The sequence below is a fragment of the Musa acuminata genome, chromosome BXJ3-8, assembly GCF_036884655.1.
Source record: "Musa acuminata AAA Group cultivar baxijiao chromosome BXJ3-8, Cavendish_Baxijiao_AAA, whole genome shotgun sequence".
NCBI lineage: Eukaryota > Viridiplantae > Streptophyta > Magnoliopsida > Zingiberales > Musaceae > Musa > Musa acuminata.
Window position 1 is genome coordinate 45,801,215 of NC_088356.1, and position 26,243 is coordinate 45,827,457.

At 38.1% G+C, this 26,243-nt stretch overlaps 3 protein-coding genes across 3 annotated transcripts; 1 reads left to right on the forward strand and 2 right to left on the reverse strand.

The window, feature by feature from the left end:
• Positions 1 to 82: 82 nt before the first annotated feature.
• LOC135644598 (aladin-like) lies at positions 83 to 13,714 on the reverse strand. The gene is made up of 15 exons (XM_065162314.1): positions 13,461 to 13,714; positions 13,306 to 13,361; positions 12,872 to 13,033; positions 11,719 to 11,833; positions 11,538 to 11,637; positions 11,259 to 11,442; positions 10,978 to 11,032; positions 9,359 to 9,446; positions 9,180 to 9,255; positions 8,797 to 8,896; positions 4,650 to 4,701; positions 1,968 to 2,105; positions 1,764 to 1,851; positions 1,606 to 1,673; positions 83 to 382 (listed from the first exon to the last, which is right to left on the reverse strand). Exons 1-14 carry the CDS (start codon positions 13,516 to 13,518, stop codon positions 1,611 to 1,613), a joined length of 1,335 nt encoding a protein of 444 aa, XP_065018386.1. The 5' UTR covers positions 13,519 to 13,714; the 3' UTR covers positions 83 to 382; positions 1,606 to 1,610.
• A 3,305-nt stretch (positions 13,715 to 17,019) lies between these two features.
• On the forward strand, positions 17,020 to 21,888 carry LOC135644644 (serine/threonine protein phosphatase 2A 57 kDa regulatory subunit B' kappa isoform-like). Its single transcript, XM_065162411.1, has 2 exons — positions 17,020 to 18,945; positions 21,113 to 21,888. The coding sequence occupies exons 1-2, from the start codon at positions 17,782 to 17,784 to the stop codon at positions 21,479 to 21,481; spliced, it is 1,533 nt and encodes a 510-aa protein (XP_065018483.1). The 5' UTR covers positions 17,020 to 17,781; the 3' UTR covers positions 21,482 to 21,888.
• On the reverse strand, positions 21,887 to 23,634 carry LOC135644645 (heavy metal-associated isoprenylated plant protein 35-like). Its single transcript, XM_065162412.1, has 3 exons — positions 23,298 to 23,634; positions 23,098 to 23,173; positions 21,887 to 22,252 (listed from the first exon to the last, which is right to left on the reverse strand). Exons 1-3 carry the CDS (start codon positions 23,571 to 23,573, stop codon positions 22,131 to 22,133), a joined length of 474 nt encoding a protein of 157 aa, XP_065018484.1. The 5' UTR covers positions 23,574 to 23,634; the 3' UTR covers positions 21,887 to 22,130.
• Positions 23,635 to 26,243: the final 2,609 nt, after the last annotated feature.

Sequence of the window (26,243 nt, forward strand, 5' to 3'; positions counted from 1 at the left end):
GACTTACTAGTTGATGCACAACTTCACGAAGAATCAATCATAAGGCAGGCTGGAATAGCGAGCCCAGGAGCAACTAGTAGAATGAGGCAATAGGAAATCTAAGAATGTGAGAACCAATAGCTACAAGAGAAGAGCATGCGTCTCTGCGAGGTACCATAGCCACTATGTTTTGAAAGAAGATTTTTTTGCTTGGAAGTAATATCATCTCCGGAACAAAAGTATTAGCTTCAGCTATTACAACAGCATATTCCTGGTAACATTTTAGATTTCCAGAACAAAGTCTCTCGCGCAACCCTATGCTTCGTCAGCATGTATTCAAATCATAACCATCTTGTCAAAGCGGCGGTCATTGACTTCTCTCAACCCAGACAAAACTGCAAGTCTGTAACAATATGCAACCAAAAATATAATCAGCTAATATGTTCAATAAAGTAGTACTCAGAGATTACTAGGGATTCATTGCCAGTATAGAATGAATTCTTCAAACTGCTACCATTTGCTAGTTAGGTAGATATAGGGCTGACATTTGCTAGATACCTTTGGAGGTGTGTTGAATACCATAGGAGCTATGCAGGACACACACACACACATATCAACCGCTTGTTTATATTAATCTATGACTTTCTGGACATTTGACTTACTGGCAACAACTTTTGTTTATGAAAATGTTCTCAAGTCATATAAGATGTAATCACATTTATTGACAGAAACAGAAATGAATACATTTATTAACTTTAGTGTCTTTCTTTTAATATCTAGAATCCATATTGTGTCATATTATTCTATCCTTGTCCCAAATTCGTGTTTGTGCCTCTCAAGTGTCCCTTGAAGGAACAGTTATAAACTTAGTGGTCATTAAATGCAAACGTTATCAATATCAGTTTGATAAATGCAACAAACAAAACAAACAAAAAGGAATCTACTTCAGGCACCAGGAGAAGAACCAAGCCTCACCATTATTTTCAATAACAATAAGTTAACTGTTAGCATGCCATAGTTATCTGCACAAAGGTCTAGTTGGCATGCTCAGGTCTAGATGGTTTGTCTTCTTTCAGTATGCAAAAGATTATTATGGATTAAAAATAACAGAGTAAAACAGATGCTAGGCGTTGATGCAAAAAGCAGCACAGTAGATGCACAAATATGGCTCCTATGGTAAAAGTTTAAAATAGTATCCTGGATGAACCACAAAATAATCTTAAAAATAGAATGAAGGTTTAAACCATAATCTAAAATTTTATACTTAACTCAGATTAAACAAGAAATAACGAACTTGGATGTTGTGGAAATGAAACAAAGTTCATGTGAGAGACCGAAAGAATGGGGGAAAAACTAAAATCTGACTCTCTGGACTTGAACAAGACCTGAGAAAAACCCAAATTGAACTATAACATTGACTAAACTAATGTAACAATGGACTTAATTCAAATTTTAGGTCTCGGCAAGGCATTGTCAGCAAATGCATTGACAAAGACCTTCATGTTTAGCTCTCAAATCCACTAGTCATACCAGTTAATGGAGCAACAAACTATTTAGAGAGTTTATCAATGCCTTTGAGTTGCACAAATGCTTGAACTTCTGCTGATAGACAGGCAGATTTTTTACCTTAATTAAGGAAGGATATGAGAACGAAATATGAGAGGATATGTGCAACACCATCCACTGCTCCAACACTGCAATTAACAGATTCAATAATAATACAACGCATATGATAAAGAGAGTATGTTCTTGAGCGACAAATGGGGAATACTACAATATCCTACCACAGATAGAAGTGGCCCTTGCTTGAACTTATTGTGGAAGGCAAATGCAAGTGGCTTTGGCTTTTCTCCTGGTCCTCTAATGAAGCCACTAGATTTAACAAGAAAATGATACATTAGTGAACATTAGAGCATATTATTACAGGTTTAAGAATGAAATATCATATAAAGAGAAAAAGCATATTGCTGCAAAATGATAGTGCTAACACTAATGATGCTGAGACGAGAGGTGTCCTCTTAGTGTCATATATGGCAATCAGACCACTGTACATATCATCTCCATCTTTGTATGACAAAGCTAAGCGTTCTCCTGAAGCATCCCAGGTTACCTTCTCAATGCCTCTACTGAGAAATTACAAATAGAGCATCAACCAATAATGCATAACATGCTATAACTGCCATAACATACTCAAGATAACATGTATAGGAAAACATGAACTAGAAATATGCAAATTCTATGTAACAGACAGTCATGATTCATTTGCTTTAGTTTGCATCAATTTTCGTACGACATTATAGGCGAAGTCCACATCCTTGTAAAAAGTAATTTATTTATGCATCACAATATTAACCATTGAATTATAAGTAAAGTTCAACAGTCCACCTTATCTAGAGATGTAAAGGTTTAATGAGTTCGTCTTCTAAGGATTTAGTTTGCTATATTTTCGTATTTCACAGGAACGATAACGATAGTAATTAAAACAAAGTCCCCTTTCTACAAACTTATATTACCAACCGCTGATGATTGCAATTATCCTTCAAGGTTCTCCATATATCAACTCTCAAGCCCACTTTCACATGGATGGAACCTGTCTATTGTGGAGTACATGATAAATGTTGCAATTCGTATGGGATGTTAGTGCAGAGAAGCTACCATGCCGTGCTGCTGAATAGGGTCACACTGTCTAATACCTCAGAACGGCAGCAAAATGTCAACCCATCCGACCCTCATCTCTCCAGGAATCTTTCTACTCATTTCTGCACCATCATGTCATAACCCAATAAGTTTCCTAGAATCTTTTCCTCCCAAATTATTCCACTTTTGAGCAAATGATGTTATATGATACCAATATGGCAGAAAGATATGATTATGAACCCAAACATCTGCATTTTCTTGTAAAATTTCCCACAAAATGTATTCCATCACAGACACCCACATGAGTCAAAAATTCCAGCAGTTCCATTTCAAACATCATGGGAATTAGAAATAAGGTTCACCAAATCCCAGCACTATGTAGAGCGCCAAGGTGTTAAATCAGGTTTGTGCATATTGAGATGCATACGAAACAATAGAACTATCAACTCAAACCCCACATTTGACAAGTGTCAAAAATTCAAACAGAAACACGAACATGTCTAATAATTTGTTCAGGCCCAAGGCTAACATGATTTGAATCAAATGACTCATAACCAGATAATAGTATTAACCATGTAAACACACGATTCAACCCACTTATGAGATTGAAATGCACCATCAGTAATGCACTAACCTGAAAATGGCACAATAACACATTTAACTTGATTATTGCTGGGTTGATCAGGGTTAGTCATGTAACTTTCCTAAACACAAACCAAAAATATGTACTAATTGGATTAGAAATTTAGAACCAACATGTTCATGGCCAAAGCACAAGAAAGCACAACTCGAATCCACTAAGGCACTAATTTCATGTCAGTTTCAAGTCAGTTCGCAATTCAGGACAAGAATTACTGCCTCTAATATTTTTCATGTTTCAACACCTGTAAAAAGCAATTACTTTAAAACTTCATGATACTCAGATAGCATCTCCAATCATGGGATCCTAAAGTGCTGATGACATTATTTGATTGATACAATTAAATTGAGATAAACTGTACAAAGGAAAATTTGAGACAAGAACCAAGGGTTCTTAACTAAGTAGGACTGAAACTAAATGTGTAAAATGCAACTTTGGTAGCATCAAAAGAAGAGGCAGCATTCATCAATTAGAGGTAGCTTCTATTAAGAATAAATTAAGTACCAATTAAGGTGGTTTGGTCATGTCTAAAGAAGATCTATAAAAAATTAAAAACATTGGTTAGGTGTAGTTAACAATTTAGTTAGCAATTAATTCATACTGATTTATACTGATGGAGAAAGGAGAGACTAATCAAGAAAAAATATACTTTATCAGAAACATGAATTTGGTGGTTTCTAGTTTGATTATGGATGTTGCCATCTGTGGCCAAAAAAACAAACAAACAAACATGCAGCCAGCACTAAATGAAACTTATAGATTACTTTGTAGTTTTGTTTCCCTACAGCAAAAATTTTTGTCCATTAAATTCACCAATTCTTTCAAAAACTTGTTAGACCCTGATTTCTCATGTTGGAAGTACCATATAATTACATTTTGGCCAACTAGAAAGTAATTCTTTAACCTAATATCACCATCATTTTGATTCGATCCCATGACATAGGTTGGGCATGTTTATTTAGACATCCTCTAATTGTATCGTGCATGATGTTGCAATTTTTTAGGATAAATTATACCAAGTGGAGTAATGTAAAATCATGGTTTGCCTTACCGTCCCGACCAGTGTACTGACCGGCCATCGGTATGGTACGTACCGACACATGAAACAGTGGGGTGTACCAACAGACTGGTACGTACTACCCATATTGATCCCCTGTTGGACCGGTATATACTGCCCGTATCGAGCGGTATACTGTGGTACAACAAACCTTGTGTAAAACATCTTTCATTTCGTTCCATTGTTTAATTACATTCAATGACCAATATTAAATGATTAATTATAATACTGAAATTACATTAAATGATTAACTATGATTCATATAAGTCTGGATAGATTTAGAAGCTTGCGAGATATAAAAGAATGACATACAATAAGGTGGTGAACTTTCATTACCTTCCAGTCAAAGAGACAATTTCTGGCAATTCCACTGGTACAAGGTGTGCATCTGAGGTCAAATGACACAGAAATAACAAGATAGTTATCAATCTGCTAGATCTAAGATTATATCAGAAGATACTCTAAATTACAACTGTGCTGATATAGATACTGGACAAGTAGCTTTCTATTGAAGGTTCCATATATTCATGATGATCAATATTTCTCAAATAAATAGGTAACAAAATGTGCATCAGGAATATAAAACTATTGAATACAATAGTACAGTTACTGTAATTTCTTTAACAAACAAAAGAGCTGCTATGTCTAAAGCAAAAGATTTTATACTTCCCAATTTGAATTCTACAAAACATCTAAGTGCATATACCATGATATCTTTGTATAACTCAGTATATGCTAGCACAAGTACCTAAATTTCTATGATTAGCACTATTTTTTGAACTTACAATCACACAATATTGCATTACGTGAAAAGCATATTTAATCAGTTAGGTTCTCCAAGAACTTCGGTGTCTAACACTATCACGTATATCTGACGCTATTAGTGCTATTACACCTTTCTTATCTCCCTCTGACAGTCAAGTAGATGAAGTTGAACTATATTGTCCTATCAATTCCAATCTACACAAATATCAACTTTCAAATAAAGAGTTTTGAAGATGGTCATTTGCTTCCACTTTCACAGCTCCAACACACCAGTAAAATGAACATAATTTCACCTTCTTTTTCATTAGACTGTCCTGAAACAATAGCATTGTTGATGTCACAAACAAGTCAAAAACAAAGATAACTTTGAGGATCCAATTGGTAACACAGAAAGTGGACAAAGAATGAGAATCACATTGTTGATGTTTAGAAAAAAAAAAAGTCTTATCCCCATTATGATTATGAAACAGAATTGGTTTACCCTTAAAACAAAGATTTGGTATGTACCAATCCGACTCGCCACCGAGCCTGAGTCCTCATCGGCATGTCCCAACGTACCATATGTTGACACACCAGTATAGACCGGTATTGTACCATACCGACAAATCTTCGAGATGGGTCTAGTACCCGAAAGAGCGAACCTTGATATAAAGATAAAATCAGGGTTTTTCATTTCATATCAGACTAGACCAAACCAGACACATGGTACATGCTAGTCTGGGCATGATAATTCGATATAAAATAAGATAATTATATAAAGATAAAATCAAGGTTCTTCATTTTGTATCGGATCAAACTAGATGGGCGATACATAGCAGTACGAGTGTGGCAAATAGATAGGAGCACAACCCCCCTTTCAAGTGATCTAATCTAACCCATTAGAAAAAATTTAGAAAGAACTTAAAGTTTCATTAGGGTTCACGAACATGAGCCCTCTTTTCGCGGGGGGCATGGAATTGCTCCTGAGCTGCTGCCATCTGACACTGCCACCACTGGTGCTATACACCAAGGTACTCTTCCTCCTCTTCTTCTCTTCCTCTATCGCTTTCTCTTCTTCTTTCTTCCCCCACCGCTTCCTTGTCTTCCTTCTTCCCTTCCTCTTCTTTCATCACCATCACTTCTTCCTTCCTCATCCTCTTTCTTCCTTCCTCCTTCCTCTTCCTCTCTTCTTCCTTCCTCCTTCCTCTTCCTCTACTGTGCTTTCCTCTTCTCCCTTATTTGTCATGTGTCGATACACCCGCACATGCGGGTCCTTCAAGGACCGATATAGATATAGTACACGTGATATAATATTCCTTGGATAAAATAATGTAAGTATGAAATAATATTAAAGAAGGCATATAAAAAGGAGTACAACATATATTATATATATAATAAATACAAGAATTAATGATATAGAAAAAATATGATATATAAAACAAAAAACATAAAATATATCACATACATAAATAACATCTCAAGTTAGTATATTTTATTAGTTGTTTAAACCAAGGTTCGCAATACCGTACCGTACCGGTATTTCGACCTGGGCTCGGTACCGGTACGGTACGGTATACCGAGCGGTACACCTAGGTGTGCCGAGTACTGTAGTACTGTAGCAGTGCTACAGTACACTCGGACCGGTACATACCGCCCGGTACGGCAGACCCTGGTTTAAACTAGAGTTCATAAAACACATGTAAAAGGACTTGGTGATTTGATTCTAGTCCTACCTCACTGCTTCTAACCAACATTTCTACGATCTAACTACTACTCATCATTACATGCAAAGTGCATGAAACATAGATAACAAGAAATATTCAAGACATCTAGTTTGATTGGTGACATGGAAACTTCTACGTAGTGTAGTTCTATCAAGATTAATATCTTCTATTAGACTAAAACTCATTTCTCACTGCTTCTAATGAATGATTGTCTTCCCACCAAAATGTTACAAAACACGCCGAACATTCTCAATGATCAACACATGGACTGCTCCGTTCCAGATGGTACATAGGAAGAGGCGGCGTACCAATCCAAGTGGCTGCAATTTTTTTTTTTTTTTTTTGTAGCCAAGTGGTGGCTACAATTTGCAAGGTCCGCATCCAATCTAATAAAGATTGCAGTCTATGTGCTTTCACAAATGACAACATCAAAAGGATATGAACATAATTGGTCTGGTCAACATTCGATTTGATTTACATGGCGATCTACAAACCGGCTATTATATAGACACTTAGAGAAAGCTTGTATATGTGCACTACAATATGCGTTGTGATATGCCAATCTCAACAAGGAACTGGAGGAGCCAGAGATAGATTCTTTTGACCTCTAGTTCTATAACAAAGATTATCAACCAATATTGGAATGGATCGAGGCAACAAAAAACCTAGGGGATCATTTGCTTAATGAGGTAGGCGACCCCCACATCCATCTCGTTTCATCACTAAGGCTACATAAGAAAAGGAACATCCTAGTAGGAGGAACAACACCCTCAGTCAGAATGTGACGGTCGCACGTTGAGGAGTCAATCTCATAGGGTCTGTGGCACCAAACAACCACAAACGTCAGTCTAGTGTGTGAAGAGAAAGGGAAGGTAGTATCATCAACCAATTCAATAGAAAGAATTGTCGAGCAACAATTTCAGTCTAGTGATGAGACACCTCCCTCATATTCTGTGCTCCACATAGACAGTAGTGTCGTCGTATTGATTGTTCCATCTACTCCTCAGGGTGGGGCATGGATAGAGGGTCATCTACTCATGATAGGGCATGTATGAAGTAGCAGCACTTTACGAATGCCACCCAAGATTCATATCACGAAGCTCGAGGATCCACACAAATTATTTATGAAAAGGGGAAGACAATTGATGACTTTAGGTAGTCAATGACTTTAGGTAGTCGATGACTTTAAGCACGTATGACAGAACCTTTATGATGATAATAACTCATCGTATTTGTAGCCTTTGTATTATGCAAGATTTTATGGCCAATAGATTTACGATAATAGTTGGTCTTTTTTTTCCGAGTTTGATTGTTCTTATGTTACATATCAACAAGTTAATGATTATGAATTTATGATTTTTTGGCCATTTTATTGCCTTTTTCATACTGATCCGTCCCTAGACCAATACCACCGGCCAGCATGGTACAATAGTCCTTGCTTCTAACCAAGGTTTCTTTTAATTTTGTTATCCTCATCACAAGCAAGGTGAGACCTACAAGGAAGCTGGATGCCTCCTACTACACTCTAGGACAGATTTCTTAGATGCATTTTAAGGCATATATCGATGATGATCAGTCACATCAAACCTACACAATAACATCAATCATTCAATGTAAATGACTATGAGAATAATGAGTTAATACATTAACATATGATAATATCACTAATGTTTCTACTAGTTCATTAAGAAATCATAAACAAGGTGTAAGCAGGTTGATTATGACGAAAACATTCACGATAAATTGACAACAGATTGAATTTTTTGTTTTAACACTTCCTGGAGCATCCTTGCTAATAATGCTGCTCCATATGTGAGATCTGTTTAATGATAAAACATCTGTATGACAATTATTAATCAGCAGAAAGGTTCATACACGATCAGTTAAGTTAATTATAAGAAAACTAGTTTCATCATTCATAGTTTCATACAACAGAAAACACAACCTATTGTGACTATGGCAGATTATACATGTTAGAAATAAGATAAGCTTCTAATTAAAACCAGATCACATACCCAATGAAGGAGGCCTTGATGCAAAGTGAATTGAACCTAAAGTTACTGATTCAGAGAATGAAATTAGTATCATCCGTCCTTCTGGATCCCATGTAGCTCCCTAAAGAATTTAACAACAAACGGAAAGATGCAAATCTTTTAGAGAAATAACCACAGTGACCAACAGAAGAGGGAGAAAAACAAACAGGAACAAAAACTATATTTCAAGATTAAAGTGGCCATAATGCATAATCATACTGGATGACAACATTTACAATTCATAAGCATTAAGGTTTTGCAACTTGACCATTGTATTCCAAGAGGGGGGAGAAACTATACAAGGGCAGTCAACATTTTTTTTCATAGAACCCAACTGAGGACAATATTATTTTTGAATTACATACTGTGACATATCCGCTAGTTGAAGACCAAGGTTCTGATGTCCAAGTATTTGTCTCCCATAGGTAGAATGTACCATCGCTGCATAGAATATTGAAATAAACTTTCAAATGAATGTCAACTGAGAACCAAACTTATTTATATAATCAAACAAAAATTTAAAAAGGATAAAATTTGAGCATACAACTTAGCAGTTAGAAAATAGTCTCCACTCGGTGACCACTTCAGCATTGATATCGTGCCTAAACCTCGTCGAATAGGAGTTCCTAATCCTGTACATACAAAGTTTAGAAGCATTAGAAAAAAAAAAAAAAAACATTTATTATGAATTGCTCTGACAACCTGATGCAAAGTTAAGACTGACACAAGTAAAGCACGTCATAGCTGATCTCTCAAGAGAATTCATTTTTATATAGCCAAAGATGTGAATTGTCTATGATATGGTAATTGTTATTTCTTTGGAATAGGAACAAAAACCAAATGAAAATCACAAGAATAATAGACTGGTTTCTGTCCACCAGGAGCAACCAAATGCAACAATTTCTAAGTGAAAACAAAAAGACAACAAATAAGAACACTGAATACCATATATATCATTTTGAAAGGGGCTGTTACTGTAGACATCTGTTGTTTTAGTACATATACGGGTTTAAGGATTAAGAAGCCACAACTGAAATCGTGCTCGACTCCTGAATAAAAGCTGCTCCTCCTCCCCTCCTGTCCCCAGTGCCATTCCACCCCCTGCCCTCCCCAATGGAGAGCGTCTTCGACTTTAGATTCTTTTCCAAATCAGGTATAGTACAAACCCTCATTGGAGGTCCATGGTTTCTAAGGGGCCAAGCCCTATGTTTAATCCCATGGCAACCTTGATTCCAACCTCCCATACTAAAAATAACTTTCACTCCCACTTACTGACACTTCCCAAGGCTTCCACTAGAGTTTATGCAACCAAACATTCTTGTTCAGCAAAATTGCTTAAACTTGATGACATCACTCTCAGGTACAAGAGGGGACATCTGCCTGTGTATCCTTCTAGACCTCTCAAAACCCAACTCTCAAGGCCTTCGGATTAGAGTGGATACCTCCTTCGAGTCAATAACCTATGAGAATCGCCCTGTATTAGCAAAAGATTATGATTGTGTAATCAATTACCATCCTAGGAAACTGAATATAGTTGTTGTATGATTATTGTCGATTGGGTTGCTATCAGTTGGGTGATTGTGGGTTGTTGTCAGTTGGGAGGGGAAAAGGGGGAGGAGGTTGTTGAGGAAGTTGGGGGGCGACTGTAGCGAAGCGAAGGGAGAGAAGACACTGACCACGAGGGAGGAGAATTAACCTGCTAATGCAATGCCTTATCTAGATACCAGAAAGCATACTGATTTGACGACTGAACAAGCCCATGGAAGTATCAACTATCAATGACAACCAAATGAAAATGCTAACAAATAAATATTTTCCATATCGAAATATTGGAGAAAGTTTTTTTACTCTACGTAAGAAGCAAGTCAAGATACAATGTCGAACAAAATTATTAAAAATTTGTCCCACTTTTTTTCCCTACAATGAAGCCACAAATATTCGAACTTCCTTTTAAGAAATGTGTATTCACTTATAGTTAGCAATTTAAGGAAATAAAAGAAAAGATGTCACATCATGATAATAGCTTATAGTTGCTTATATACTAAGAAGCAGAATACTTTTAACAGATCAATCACTTGGCATAACAAGAAAGCAATCAATTAAGTGAGTCCAAATAAGAACAATATAAAAACATAACAAAAAAAAGATACTGAATAGCTTTACCTTGAGAAACATCCCATACCGTAAATGCTGAACTATCACCCGAAGAAGATGCCAAATATGTAATATAATGTCAAGAATAAACTGTTTAACAGAACAAATTATATCATACATACAAAGATTATATTGTTGGTAAAAGGTTCATTCAAAAATATTATATGACAACATCTATGAAGGGTTACAACATTAAATTGCATTGTGCATCGGAGAGCTTTTGGCCTTGAGAAATAAGTGCATTGAGGATGTTCTAGAATTGGCTGCAAAGTTTGAAAGAAGTGAAAAGGATATCTTCCATTGGGACTCCAAGAAAGTACATTTATTTGTTCATCATTGGGGCTTTGAAGAAAATCTACCAGGATCCATCGAATTCCAGAGCCTCTAGAAACACTACTCACAGAAGAGGTAACTCCAGATCTAACAGACGGTGCATTGCCTGGGAAAGAAGTAGACCAAATGCATATTCCACCCCTGAGAAGAGACATTTGTAGTAATTTAAATTCAAGATATTTACAGTGTAATGCAATATAAGAATGTTAACAAGCACATAGCAACCATAATATTACTTGCATGCAACTGAGAGCATCTTGCCACTGTTTGGCCTCCATTCAAGTGTCTTGATGCCTCTTTGGAAATCACTAGTCAATATGCATGGATCTTTACTATCTGGTCACATGGAAGTTGATTTTCTCAAGGAAACATACTAGGTTTATATTTCCCATAAATAAATAAGTTCAAAGGACTTACCTGAATCCTCATAATCCCTTATTGTTACTTGACTTGGCCCAGATACAAATGCTAAACAATGCTTATGTGGATGCCAACTTACTCTTTGAGTATCAACTTCTTCCAGTGCATTCAACTATAAAAACAATCGAAGAGGAAAGAGAACATTAGTATCAACCTTTAAAAGACCATCATCTTAGATCCAGTTCATAAAAGAACAAAATAGCCTTTTTAAGACAAAAGAAAAAAAAACTAAAGTTGAAAGGTGAGGTCCACAAGGACAGATGTGTTTAGGAGGTTATATGATTGACATGCCTATGAGATACATGTAACGTTCACCATGTTTCATAGTGTAAAAGTTAATGTAAACTAGATTGATCACATGATATTTGAATATAGAAAAAAAATCACAAATCAGAATTAATCGTTCCTGATATAACATTATTGCTTTTCACTGTACAAACATCTTGAAATGCAATGAAAACTTTAAAGCAATCTAAAAAATTAAGAAAATAGGACAAGCAACTAAATGGACGATAGGCTTATGGAACAGCTAACTCTTCAACAGGTAAATACTAAGCTATCAAATGATAGTTTTAACTCAACTCTCAGCATATATCCATAGTTGTTTTTTCAAGGCATGAGCTATAATTAAATTGTAATAATCTTAAAATAGTGGAAAAACTTCCAAATCTTATGTACAAAGAGCAAACAGATCTAAGACTATTGTTTCTAAAGGCTTTATGAGTGAATATCTTGGCATTAAAGTAATGTAGATGGATAGATCTCTTCAGGAATGAACCTAGGATCAAAGTTAGATCGCTCAATCACTTATTTCTGCGAACCAAAGTCCTTTGTCCCAATATGGACATCTCCCAAGTCACGTGAACAAATATCAGCAGTTTATGGCAGGAAAGCGAGTGAAAGAGGAAGACAAAGAAATACAAAGAGTTAAAGTAAGAAAAAAAAAACTTGAGAAACAATCACTATTTGTATGTGTACGTACTTATAATGAAAATAATTCCAGTGAAATATAAGAACAACATATTTTTGTATGTGAGATAACAATCACAATTTGTAAAGAAAGGAAGAAGATAATTATTTCCCACGAAGCATTTGGAATGATCATAGCCTTGTTTATAAACTAATAACAAGACCGGAGAAACAAACTTACCTCATTTGGGCAGAAAATGCGCTTAATGGACTCAGAGATGCTCACTTTCAAACCAGCAAAACCCCTCGTCGGAACAGGAATGCTCAGTTCTTGTTCTGCAACTTGCTCTGTATCAGGCATCATAAGATCTGGTTGGAAAGCAATAGGACTGAACACCATTCCCTAGAAAGGCCAGTATCAATTAGAAAATTCAACCACAAAATGAACTTAACAATAAAATTCATCCCGCTCATAGTAAGATACAGACTGCGAAAAGTTAATACAATAATTTATTTTACCACGAGCTTATGATACTGTTAGACAAAACACGTAAACTATTTTTTACTTTCGTTTCACTCACATTACTAATCAACCAGTAGTTTAAGAAAAGCGAAAAAAACTAAGATTCACGAAAGATATATTTATTTCAAGAGTTTGTTTCAAAAGGAACTTACCAGAACTTTGCCATAAGTTTCTTTCGCCCGATCATCGAACAAGTTTTCAGCAGTAACTAAGAATAAGAAAAGGGGAGGGACCAGAAAACATTATTTTCTTACTCGAAGACAAGTTTCAAATGCACATAGAATGCGATAAGAACAGAGATTAGTACTGAGATCGCGATTAATCTCGCAGATGGTCACCGCTCCGGCCTGCGGAAAGCTTGGCATGTTGCTTGCAAATAGAACAAGGGGGAAGATGAATAGATCTAGTAGATCTCTCGGTGCGACTTAGGGTTCGTTCTACGGCAAGACGTCAGCGGATGTGATTAACTGAGATGGGAGATGTGGTCTGAAGAAGGGGTAGTCCGAGTGCTGCTCACGCGCCGTCTCCCGGAGACAACGGTGAGTCCTGGCTACGGTCATCGATGTTCAGCAGCCACAGTAATACCCTATTTAAGTTTCATACGTATAATTAAAATTAAAATTAAATATGATATTTTAATTTAATTATTACTATCAGCATAACAAAAAAAATTAAATAAAATATACTAATTTCCTAAACAGAATGACAGAATTTTTTTTGTACCTAACGATTTTGATATATTTCTTTATCTGTTATATCTAACTAAAAAAACATACCTATCTAAAATTTATATATATAAATATACTTATACGTCATCGCTCGCTCGTATCTATGTTGGTATAGACTTGTACGTATTTACTTTCTTACTCAATTATTTGGGTAAGGTATTAATATTCTTATCAACAAAATAAAATATATAGTGAGTAATCATTCGATAAATATAAATATTTATAATTTTAAACATGTATCATATCATATAAATAATATTTTAAAATTATACACATAAGACACTTAAGAGTAAACATCTCATCTTGTGATTTATTTAGCAAGTATATTCTTGCAACATAGTATATGTATAATAAAAAGATAAAAATAACTCAAAAATACTTATATGGATATATAGGATTGTAATATATTCATAGACTTCTATATCTCATATTAGCACGTTATGGTAGTACTTATGCACTCATACACTACCTGTCATAATATATATATATATATATATATATATATATATATATATATATATATATATATATATATATATATATATATTCTGACACTATAAGTCATAACATATACATGTACTTCTATAATGCACGTTGTAGTATATACATACATAGCACGTTTTAACATATCCATATACTCACACATGTAATAGAAAATAAGTGTACTCTCACATATACATGTTATAGTAAATACATATATATATATAGCATGTTTTAATATATTTGTCAAGGTCCGCAATACCGTATCGTACCGGAGTTTCGACCTAGGCTCAGTACCGGTACGGTACGGTATACCGAGCGGTACACCCAGGTGTACCGCTCGGTATATTTAGGCGTGTCGTAGCACTGTAGCAGTGCTACAGTGTCGAAACGGTAACAGATGGTCCGCATACCAGAAGCCTGTCGGATCGGTACTGCAGACCATGATATTTGTACACTTCCACACCACCATACGAAGATGTTGATGTCACTACCATTTTGTTATGAACTTAATTAGAATTGTCTAAATCACGAGAAATCCTTGATTATTCATTCACAAAAGAGTCGATCTAGTTGTAACCTTGCTAAAGTCTCGAATGATTGATAAAAGTGTAAATTGATTTGTTCTAAGAACGAGTGACCGACAAGTCCCAACGTCTCGTAAATATGATAACTTTTCAAGCAATTCAGCAAATACTTATGTACGAGAGAAAAGAAAGGAGAAACTATGGATTTTAGAAGGTAAACGAATAATCGTAAGTCTATAAACGACTGCTCATTATGTGTCGGACATATTGGCAAGTCTCTATAGGCTTAACATATGAACTTGTAAATCTAATCAAAGCCCAATACTATCCCAAACTCCCACCCAGTCTTGTGCTACCTGAGTAGTTCTAAGGTACTGAGATAGCGGATGTTTTACTCGCTCTATAACATGTAGAAAATAGACTATGACATATAAAAACTAAGTCATTCTGGGATAATTTTGCCTATTCTATTGAACGATCACTCTGTAGCCCTATAAACTATTACTACTTACAATTTTTAAGTAAAAGCATATAAAAATAAGGTAAAGCACGCTACCAAACGTATGTATAAGTAAACAAAAGCGATAAATGATCTATTAAAAAATATGTTGTAGGTGCAAAATGATCATTCATGATATTCTCCGCCACTTAAACTATTAACACCATCGTCAACGTTTGCTAGTAAGCTCTAATGATTGCCTCTTCGTGTTGTAGGGTGTTTTATGACTTTTTGTCTAAGGAAGCCTTCACCAATTCACCAATCACTTGATCCGCTCTACTCTGTTGGGTAGCTTTATCTTGTGATCCGTTAAAATAGCTTCAACTCACTTTTTATTTGAGGTTCTAGTAGGGGATAGTTGAGTTAAAATACTTCGAGAAGTATCTTACGGATCTGAATGGTAGTTTTTCAAATTGCTCGCGTGAAAGACATTATAAATTTTAAGCAACGTTGACAATTACAACTTATAAGAGATATTACCTACCCTATTGATAATTGGGAATGGTCAATTCATACTTATGTATCAATCCTTTATGCACTTTATGCCTAAAGAACTTGAGTGATGATGGTTAGAGCTTCACCAGCATCAAGTTACTGACTTAAAACTCTTGTTTGTCCACTCTTTTACCTTTTTGATCGTCTTCTCTAAGTAAGTCAAGTCAATATCTATGTTTCAGTATCATTTCTTTGTAAAGTGATATATTGACAAGCTACTCTTGATATAATCGATTATTAAGGCACGAGGAGTTGACAACTGCTATCTCATAATAATCTCAAATGGCCTCTTGTTGGATGTAGAGTTTCACCACAAGTTATAGGAGAATTAGGTTATATCCAACAATTTCACTCAATCTCATTGATTGATACTCACGTAATATTGAAAATATTACTTAAAGAGTAAAATTATTATTTCAATTTGACCATCCGTTTATGGGTGAAGGGTTGTGGAAAAGTATAATTTAGATTCAAGTAATTTGAATAACTAAATCATCTCTGGCTCAATTATTGATGATATTATATATGATTCTTCAATACTTCATCACATTCTTCATCATCGACTTAGTTGCTTCCTTCGTGTAAGGGTGCAACAATATATATTGCATATTTTAAAAATCGATTGATCATCACGAGTATCGATCTAAGTCCTTTTTACGATCGATGAGTTTGAAGAGTTTAAAGTGAAGGGTAAGATATTTAATATCCTCTTGTTAGTTGAGAGTGCGTTTAATTTTATCATTTTATAGTGAAAGATTGATACGATTCTTTTTTTTTTTCCTTCACGTTGAATAGTTATTCTATGTAAATCTTATCTCATGATTTTTTAAATATTCTATCATTAATTTGATTAGTCTAAACTGTTAAAGTATTTATAATATTTTGATATTAAATTATATTTTATTTAATTCATATAAAAAGTGATGTTTATCGGTTTTACACTCCAACAATAATAAGCCTAACCAATAAATAAATAAATAAAAGTAAAAATCAACTGTTTCGCAGTTTCCGCCCTTTTCTTCTGCTTCTTGTCTTCGGCATTATCAAGTCGATGGTCCATCCTCGCAAAAATCAACGGTTCAGTTTATTTTGACCAATGGATCTCGTGCCGACGGCTCAGATGCTTCGAACCATGAAAGAGGCGGAGGCGGAGGCGGAGGCAAGGGGAGGGCCACCGGTCGGCGCTGCTATTCTTTTTTTTTTTTTCTTTCTTTCTTTCTTATTTTTCTCTATTGCCGCTTTTGGTTCCTCCTCCTCCTCCTCCTCCTCCTCTTCGGCGGATCCATCCCCCTTGTAATGAGGGTGGGAGAGATCGAAGCCGGATCTGATCTCTCGAGTTCCTGCTGGAATTCGCCGCCGCCTCTCGGAACCAAGCTTCGGATCCAGCTCTTCTCTTCACATCCGTGAACCCGGAAGAACCTTAAAATCATCTTGCTCCAGCGGTTCCGAGGGCTTGCATTCGGCCCCCTTCTTCCGACTGCGTTCCCTGGTGGAGATCTCGAGTCGGTTCACTCTCGTTAGCACAGCTTGACGTAAGATTGGTCTTGTTTTTGTGTTTGTGTTTGTGTTGGCAATTATGGTTTCTGCTGCTCGATCTTGGTTCTGAATCGTATCCCGTAGGCTTCTGTTAGTTTGTTCGCCACTGTGTTTTTCTCCTTCATAGTCTCCACGTCTCATCTTAGGGCTTCAGGGAGGAGTAGTAGTTTTCTAGATCAATCGCATCTAATAATGTCAGTTTCCTATTTCATTTCCACCAAGAATTATCGTTGTTGATGTGTCGAATCTTTCCACATTCAAGTCCTCAAGTGGCATCGGTATTTTAGATTCCGTGCATGCCATTCTTGTCGCCCAACTCCCGCAGCAAGAGCTTGATCTAAGCGCCTCCACTATTTTGGCACCATGTGGAAGCAGTTCCTGAGTAAATTACCTCACAAGTCTTTCCAATCCGATGCTTCTTTGGATCTCACTCATCTCCCGCCCAGCAACAACGGGACGGGTTCCGTGAACGGGAACTCAATCCATCGGACTAGCAGTGACAATGTGGTTTCCTCCCGATCTACCACTATGAAGCGGACTGCTTCTGCTATCTTCCCATCGAATGTTGTCACTAGCGCCGAACCTCTACTGTTATTCAAAGATGTCCCTAATGCGGAAAAGCAGAACCTTTTCATTAGTAAATTAAACTTCTGCTGCCTTGTCTTCGACTTCTCTGATCCAAACAAGAACTCCACTGAGAAGGATATGAAGCGGCAGGTGCTGTTAGATCTCATTGGTTATGTTGATGCTGGGACTTCTCGGTTCACTGAACCTGTCATTTCTGCTAGCTGTAAAATGATCGCCATTAACTTGTTTAGGGCCTTCCCTCCAAACACGCGATCCGGTAATGGTGGTGGGGAGGCTGAAGAGGAAGTGCCAGTGTACGATTCTGCTTGGACCCATCTGCAACTTGTCTATGATTTACTTCAAAAGTTTATAGAGTCCTCATACCTTGATAGTAAAATAGGAAAGAAATATATAGATCATTCATTTGTCATGAGACTGCTTGACCTCTTTGATTCCGAGGATCCCAGAGAGAGGGATTGTTTGAAAACAATATTGCATAGGATCTATGGAAAATTTATGGTGCATCGCCCTTTCATCCGAAAAGCAGTGAGCAACATATTCTACCGTTTTGTGTTTGAGACAGACCGCCATAATGGGATTGTGGAGATTTTAGAAGTTTTTGGCAGTGTGATCAGTGGATTTGCACAGCCTCTTAAGGAGGAGCACAAATTATTGTTGTGGAGGGTCCTGATGCCTCTGCACAAACCAAAAACATTAGGCGTTTATCAACAACAGCTAACTTACTGTGTCACACAGTTCATAGAGAAAGAGCCTAAGCTGGCAAGTTCAGTAATTAAAGGGTTGTTGAGATATTGGCCGGTCACAAGTAGTCAAAAGGAAGTTATGTTTCTGAGTGAGTTGGAGGAAATCTTGGAGGCTACTAACACGGCAGAACTCCAAGGCTGTATGATCCCATTGTTTCGGAGGATTGGTTTCTGCATCAACAGCTCCCACTTCCAGGTAATAATGATTGTTTCTATCTAGGCCTCCTTTATTGTCCATGGAAGCCTTTTTGGGTTTGCTTCCTAATTGCACAAGCTTAAAGTACAATTTTGAAAGCTTGATATTTTATCTGTAAGTTCTCATGTATTTTCTCTGCTCCAAAATAATTTCTTAGGGTCCACTCCATCTTGTTAGGGTTAATAAATTAATTAATTAATCTTGTAGAATTTTGTTGAATTTCTGGCAGAGCATGCAATCTTCACTTATGGTTACCATATCGTTGACGACGATGATGATGATTATATTTTGTTGGGTTTTCCTTTTGTTTCTTGGCTAAAAAGAATATATCATTGTGCTGTCTGGATATGTGCATGTTCATTCGGCTCATTATCTCTGAATCATGATGTGAACTTTCTGGGGTAATTTGAAAGATCTGTTGGTTTTTGGTTGACATTACAGTCTTGTGACTCTTGTCAGTCACCTTTTTTTTTTTTGCTTATTGTAGTAAAATTCTGCAAACAAGCGCCACCCCTTGCATGTTCCTCTGAATGCTCTTAGTTATGGATTAAGTCAAGCTTCTGATGCTCTGGCTAATTTGTATGTTCTTGAAACATGGAAGTTACATTTCAGTGGTGATGTATGTGGGGCTTCTAATGGCATACTGAAAGTTAATGGTGTTACACTCGCCATTTGATGATCAAGGACCAAAGATTATTGGGATTACTTGTTTTCTGTGTGGACCTTCTTTGATCACTGCTCAAGTGTGACACATAATCATGGATATGAGTTAGAACTATGAAACTAGTAGACCCATGTTCATTCAAGTTCCAAAAAGAAAGAGAATATTTTATGCGTCTAGCACTTTATATTCATTCTAAGAGAAATCATGTCAATCGCAGGCCCCATAGTCTTTTCTTTATTTTGGTTATAGGTTGGACTTGGTTCCTTTGCTCAATGGTGGGAAAATGATCCATGTTTTTGACCCCAAATAGTTGGGCAATAAAGCTTGTTGTCAGTTGTTGTTGTGTAGAGCAGTTTCAAGACTGGATTAAGACAAGACTGACAAGCACAATGCAGCAGTTACAATATTCAAAGAAATAGCACCAAATGTCTCTTTTTTTCCAGTAAGAGCAGAGATTTTCTCAAACTTTTTGTGTGTTTGTTCTATTAACTAAAATATGTGATTTGATTTTGTGTATTCAATCATATAGTGGTTAAGATCATTTTAGTTAGTTATTCGTCTGAAAATTCTTGGAAAGAACCTATATTTCACATCTAAAGGTTCAGCCGAAAGTAATTGCATATTCAATGTGAGATTTATATGAACAGGCACATGCATATTTTCACAGTTATCTTAAAGAGAAACATGATCTAGTACACGAGTTCATTACAAATGTGTGGTATGGGGGATCAATGTAAATAGGTATACCCTTGCAAGGAAAGAAATTATTTTGATGGCTTGAGCATTTGAAACGTAAGTTGTAAAAAGGCAACTCTACGATGAAATTGAGGTTTATATTTTCACATTTCTCTATATACCTAAATTTATGCAAATCCTAGTTTATAATTATTCCTTATCATTTCTTTTAGATCGTTGTGTCAGCTAGAGTTGTATCATGCCTTTTTTTCTTTGTTTCCCCCATTATCATGTTCTCCTTTTCTTGTTTGTTTTGCTTCGATATTTAATAGTATTCTCTTTAAGAATATGCTAACGCTATGTTGCAAAGCAGTTTCTAGTGGCCTCTATGATAAATCTGTATTATTAACAGAAAGGGTTCTTCAATGGTTTACTCAATCAAATATTTCCAGTTTGTTTTTCTTCTATGTGATTACCTAATTTGTATGTAGATTTGGATATAGATGAGCATAGTAATTTATTATTTCCATTTTTGTGGTTAGCAAACAATAAATAATGCACTATAATAATTGTTATTACCATTTGAATCGTGTGTAAGTTTTAAGTGCTGAGGCCTCATCAATGGGTGTTATCTTATTGCACATCAATGAGGAGTGATGTATATGTAGCTACCCTTTCTATCAGACAAAGTGGTTCTCGAATATGACTCTATTTGTCTTGATCTGATCCTGGCACTGAAATTCATTACTTTTCTTGCAGCGACCTTTATTCTTATTTTTATTTTTTTTCCATCGTCAATAATTTGAAGAGATGTTAAATGGTTTTCAGGTTGCAGAGAGGGCCCTGTTCTTGTGGAATAATAATCATGTGATTAATCTGATGGCACAAAACCGGCAAGCAATCATGCCTCTGGTTTTGCCAGCTTTAGAGAGGAACCTCCAGAGTCACTGGAATCAAACAGTTCTGAATTTAACACAATATGTGAAGAAAATGTTCTCTGAAATGGATGAAGAGCTAGTTTTGGCTTGCAAAAAGAAATTTGAGGAGAAGGAAAAGAAGCAAAAGACAATGGAGGAGAAACGGAGATTGATCTGGGAGCATATGGAGACTAGCACTGCCTTCCATCCGGTAACTAGAAACACAACAGTCCTGGTGGTACCTGTAATTGCTCCACCAATTGCTGCTGCTCTTACGTAGTTGAAGGATCGGAAATGGTTTGGGGAAAATGAGAAGGAATAGGTTGAAAGGTGTTCATTCTGCCCAAGTATTTTATCTCTCTCTCTCTCTCTCTCTCTCTCTCTCTCTCTCTCTCCTTGTGTCATCTCCTCTAATTACTGTGCTAGAAGTTGTTGCTGTGTGAAGGCAATGCTTGTGAGAGTAATCTCAAGCATTTTGGGCACATATGCTATTTATTATGAGCATGGGCCAATTTCCTTATCCCTCGCTTGCTCACTTATGGTTTTGTCTTATCACAGTTTTGGAAATATTTCTCAATGTTCTTTGCTAACCCATCAGCATGCGATGCATGCTTTTGTGGAACACTTTTGATGATAGGTGTAACACCTTTTTTTCAGTCAAAAACTAGACTGTTATATTACTATTAACTTGTGCCTGGGTATTTTTGATAATGTTTTGGTTTCAAACAAGTTAATGGGTTCTTATAATTGCTATGAGGGCTTATAATACCTGAGTTGAAGTGGAAAAAGAGCCAGCCAAACGCAGGGTTGCACATGAATGCCTGGCTCTTGCAAATAAATCACCTGCGCCAGTCCAATCCTCGTCTTTTCTTTCCAGAAACTGCATCAACCAATACAACAGTACGTGTTCTTTGAGCAACAACTGTAGCTCAGGCCAACCACAGCTCGGCAAATTTGACCTTGGATACACTCTCCAGCACCTCGAATGGAGTGATGTCCCCGACCACGACCACCTTCTTCTTTTCCAAGTCCACTTTGAAGGAGCTCACTCCTACAGAAACAGAGTCGATCGAATGAGGCAGATCATGGTGATTCAGCGCTTCCTTTTTCTTCTCTTACATGATGCCGACTAAATTTCGCACCGTCATTGCCAGTGAAATTAGTACAGATATGAACCGAATGAAAGCTTGCTCAGACAACAACTACACGTTCATACGTGGTCACCCAAACAGATCTCTCTATTTCTTGCCTCCCGATGGTTCATCGTCTCGATCTTCCATGAATTCATCCCCATCCTAACAATGGCCCCATGTGCTGTCATGCACTTCGAGGCACTATTACGCCACAGGAGGACGGTGGGAAACGTCGCTCTTGCTTAATCGTTGCTTTGAATATTATCCATCAATGTCGGGATAAAGTAAATGCGAAGAGTTCTTTTAACTGATGAAAAATCCCACCAGCCTCGGCATCAACAAGAATAGTAGGAGAAGGAATCTGAATGGTAGCACTAGTTCATTCCAGAAGAGACACAAATTCTAGATATGAGCTAAGGAGACTCGGAAAGAGCTAATGCTTCTTAGCATGCGATGATGGGAAGTCAGTCCCCGATGACAAGCCTGCTAATTTTTCGGAAGATTTATGCATATCGATGGAATTGCAGTCAGAGGCATAATTATAGACTAGCAAGTCGAGTAGAAATCATAAAGACGATATATGGTGTGACATGCTGGTGTGTATTTGAAGAGTTTTCGTCTCTGAACCATAGAAAAGACTGTGTTGAAGGATATTTGTTCGATCTGAGAACTGTGTGTGCAGAGCAAGACATATTATTATTTTTGCTTATTTTTCCTGACGTTAATGAACATAAACGATGAGCAAAGCAAAATTCATCTATACCTTCCATCTTCGAGATGTGCTTTTCAATTTTTCTTGCGCAACCATTGCAGTGCATCGACACCTTCAGAACTACAGTCTGCAGAATTCACACATTATATGGATATAGCAATATGCCAGATTTCAGAACAACCGAGTTCAGCCATTAAACAACCCAAGGAAATCTCATTAGAATATGGAGGTAAGAATGCTTCAAGGAGTACCTTGGGCTCCAGATGAAAAGCCAGTGTCTTGGCACCATCAAGAACATCTTTGATCTTTATCACCTGTTCCACATGGCTTTTTATGAGAGACTTCCTCTCGAGGCCATCCTCTTCTTCCTGTGTCTTCACGCAAACACATGAGTTCGGAGAGACTGCAAGAGAGAAACAATCCATTATTATCTTCCATCCTGATCTCTCCGTTCGGCCGGAGCTACAACCACCGCAACTCCCAAGGAGCTTGGAAGAACCAGCTGAAAATTTCCAAGCATCAACCATGCTGAATTCACTCGCTGCCGAGTAACCTTGGGAGAGCTGGACTTATAACGAAGCTAGCCAAGTGTAGCCTCGCTTGATCGATGTACCAAAACTTCAACATTAATCGTTAAATCAGACTGGTCCAGTTACCCAGAAGATAGATTTGGTTACCTCTGGTTGGTCATCGCCAGTTGACCAGCTCAGTGCGACAGGACGTTGAAGTCAAGATTTTGGTCGACAGAAGTCAAGTGGTTGCAACCCCCATGTGACCAATGCCTGAAAGGACGACCGGCAGACGAGAAAAATAGACAAGCTTTTACCCGAAGTGATGTGGGAAACTCTTGTCGAAATACTTATTTATAGGTGGGTTAGATGAGGATGGATGCTTAAGGTGGGAAAACCAAGGTCAGAGTAGCTCATTGCAAATGGTACGTTCTCGTAGGAATGATTGCATGCGAGCTTTGACTCGCCGCATCAGTAAAAATTGTTCTTGATAGGGGCAAAAAAATTGATTTGACATAACACTCCGGATTTGACGTAATATACCTCCACGTCGGACACCATGTGCGGCACACTACCCCAGAACGAGCATTAACAACGACACGACACGCACCCACACCCACCGTACCCAAACAACCTCCTCGGCTGACCCCTAATGGTCGGCCGAGGCAGGGGAAGGCGCGGACTGGCACCCCCCATACCCTGCGGCAGCTCAGTCTTCCACGCAACGCCCACGACGACCACAGACGCCATCAGAGGTACGACCCTGCTCCGGCAGGATGGCACATCAGGTAACATCAAACCCGCTTATAAATACCCCTTGGCTCCCAACGGGCAAAAGGGGGGAAAACTATCTCACTAAGAACTCCTCTCCGTATCACTGACTTGATCGTCGGAGGGGTCGGGCCGAGCAACCGACCCGACCTGTGTGCAGGTACTCGACCGCTACTGAATCCGCTTGGCGTCGCAGAACTTTCCAGCCAGACCCCCTGCGTCAGCCACCACAACATCCCAAGGGGAGTCACGTCTGATCACAGTCATTTGGAGCCCTGAACCAGTCGCGTCGACCCCGAGGTCACGACCGAAAAAGTTACTTACCATAACAGTTCTCTCCTATGTCACTCCGGATTGACGAGAACCATCGTTAAGCAGGCGCACTGCAGGCCTGCGTAGCCTGATGATGGGTTGCTTCATGTCCGCAATGCTGCTAAGGCTGTTTGTTGTCCTCTCCTGCTCGGGTCTCTCGCCGGCTCCCGCATTGCGTATCTGAAACTATTACTGCATTCATCATAGATGCGCATAGTACGTTGAATGGTCCAGGGTTCTTCGACTTTCTGTGTCACCATAGCTCAAACATGAGACCTGCAGCAGGCAGTGAGAGGAATCATTGGTTGATAAGGGCCGTCAGTATACGCGGAATTAGCAGACCAACAAAAAGGCCCGGCACTCGAGATGACTTGCAATTTTCGTAGCGAATAGCAGAGCTTGATATATTGGCATGCTTAACAGCCACAATGTTCTCCAGATCAGATGCGGACGAAGTATAAATGCCTGCATGCAAGTGTAGATAGTTATCAACAGGGAAATCCAACCATCAGGCATCGGGAGAGAGAGAGAGAGATGGACGTGGAAAGAAGTGTACACCCTGCATGCAGCATCTGTTCCTTGGTTTCCGTTCTTGGCCCGAGAAGAGCTGATGGTAAGGCCGAACAAGGCCGCCACTAGTTCGGAAACATTTGCTACCCCTCTTCGAGGATGGTCGTGATGAGTCGTGACCGGGTATTAACACTTAGCAATACAAGGAGAATACTGTTTGATTTCTAATCGTTAATGGCGTTGCTGGGGCGGCTCGCGAACATCGATCACATGCAGCCGGACAAAAACCCAAGTCGAGGTCATGATCGTGTGTGGTGTTGGGGGGAAGAATTCTTGAAGGAACGAATAGTACTTGACAGTAAACTTAAAAATGCAATTCGGTGCTTCGATTCCCAACCTGGCAGAAAGCCACCGGGGAGAACCTCTTCCGGTGGACTTAACTATAGGAAGAGGGAATCATTTTCCGAAAAAACAGAGCAGGAAGAAACCGAGGTAAGCACAATTAAGTTTGAGATAGATGGTAAGCAGGAGTGATCATAGAGAAAGCAACGCGCAAGAGAAAGGAAATGTATCTATCTAGCACGCCGCAATTTCCTTGAAACACCGCTGCAGAAGAAGAGCCAGCCTATGCTATGCGCATTAGCCGCAGGGTGACGGAGAATGGAAATGTATCGATCATGTTTCTTGTACTCGATCAACAAACATCTCTCCAGCGCAGATGTTCTGTGCAGCAACAGCGCAGATTGACAGGTAGGGGATCCATGATAAACAAGCGGATCGAGGATACTTTTGATGATGTAGCAACTCTTACGGGTCATGCATCTGCCGACAGAATCAGATTGCCAATTATGACAGCGGATGGTCAGGAGCTCCACTTCCGATTCGGTAGAACGGGAACGTGGCGATAAACTTAAATGAGCTGGTGGCATATGTGTAAATTCAGGGCGTTCTAAAGGACAAATGCGGGGGCGTCAACGCAGCTTGGGCCGCCAAAGGTGGCGATGGAACTTAAATGCGCTGGTGGCGTATGTGTAAATTTAGGGCGTTCTCAAGGACAAATGCGGGGGCGTGAACGCAGCTTGGGCCGCCAAAGGT

Coding starts and splice junctions, on each gene's coding strand:
- LOC135644598 (XM_065162314.1), bottom strand. CDS start 13,518: ATGCCAAGCTTTCCGCAGGCCGGAGCGGTGACCATCTGCGAGATTAAT. Junction 11,443..11,537: donor ATGCTCTCAGTTGCATGCAA/GTAATATTATGG, acceptor GTCTCTTCTCAG/GGGTGGAATATGCATTTGGT. Junction 1,674..1,763: donor AAGGGCCACTTCTATCTGTG/GTAGGATATTGT, acceptor TGTTAATTGCAG/TGTTGGAGCAGTGGATGGTG.
- LOC135644644 (XM_065162411.1), top strand. CDS start 17,782: ATGTGGAAGCAGTTCCTGAGTAAATTACCTCACAAGTCTTTCCAATCC. Junction 18,946..21,112: donor TCAACAGCTCCCACTTCCAG/GTAATAATGATT, acceptor AATGGTTTTCAG/GTTGCAGAGAGGGCCCTGTT.
- LOC135644645 (XM_065162412.1), bottom strand. CDS start 23,573: ATGGTTGATGCTTGGAAATTTTCAGCTGGTTCTTCCAAGCTCCTTGGG. Junction 23,174..23,297: donor CTTTTCATCTGGAGCCCAAG/GTACTCCTTGAA, acceptor TGAATTCTGCAG/ACTGTAGTTCTGAAGGTGTC. Junction 22,253..23,097: donor GCACATCTCGAAGATGGAAG/GTATAGATGAAT, acceptor CTGTTTCTGTAG/GAGTGAGCTCCTTCAAAGTG.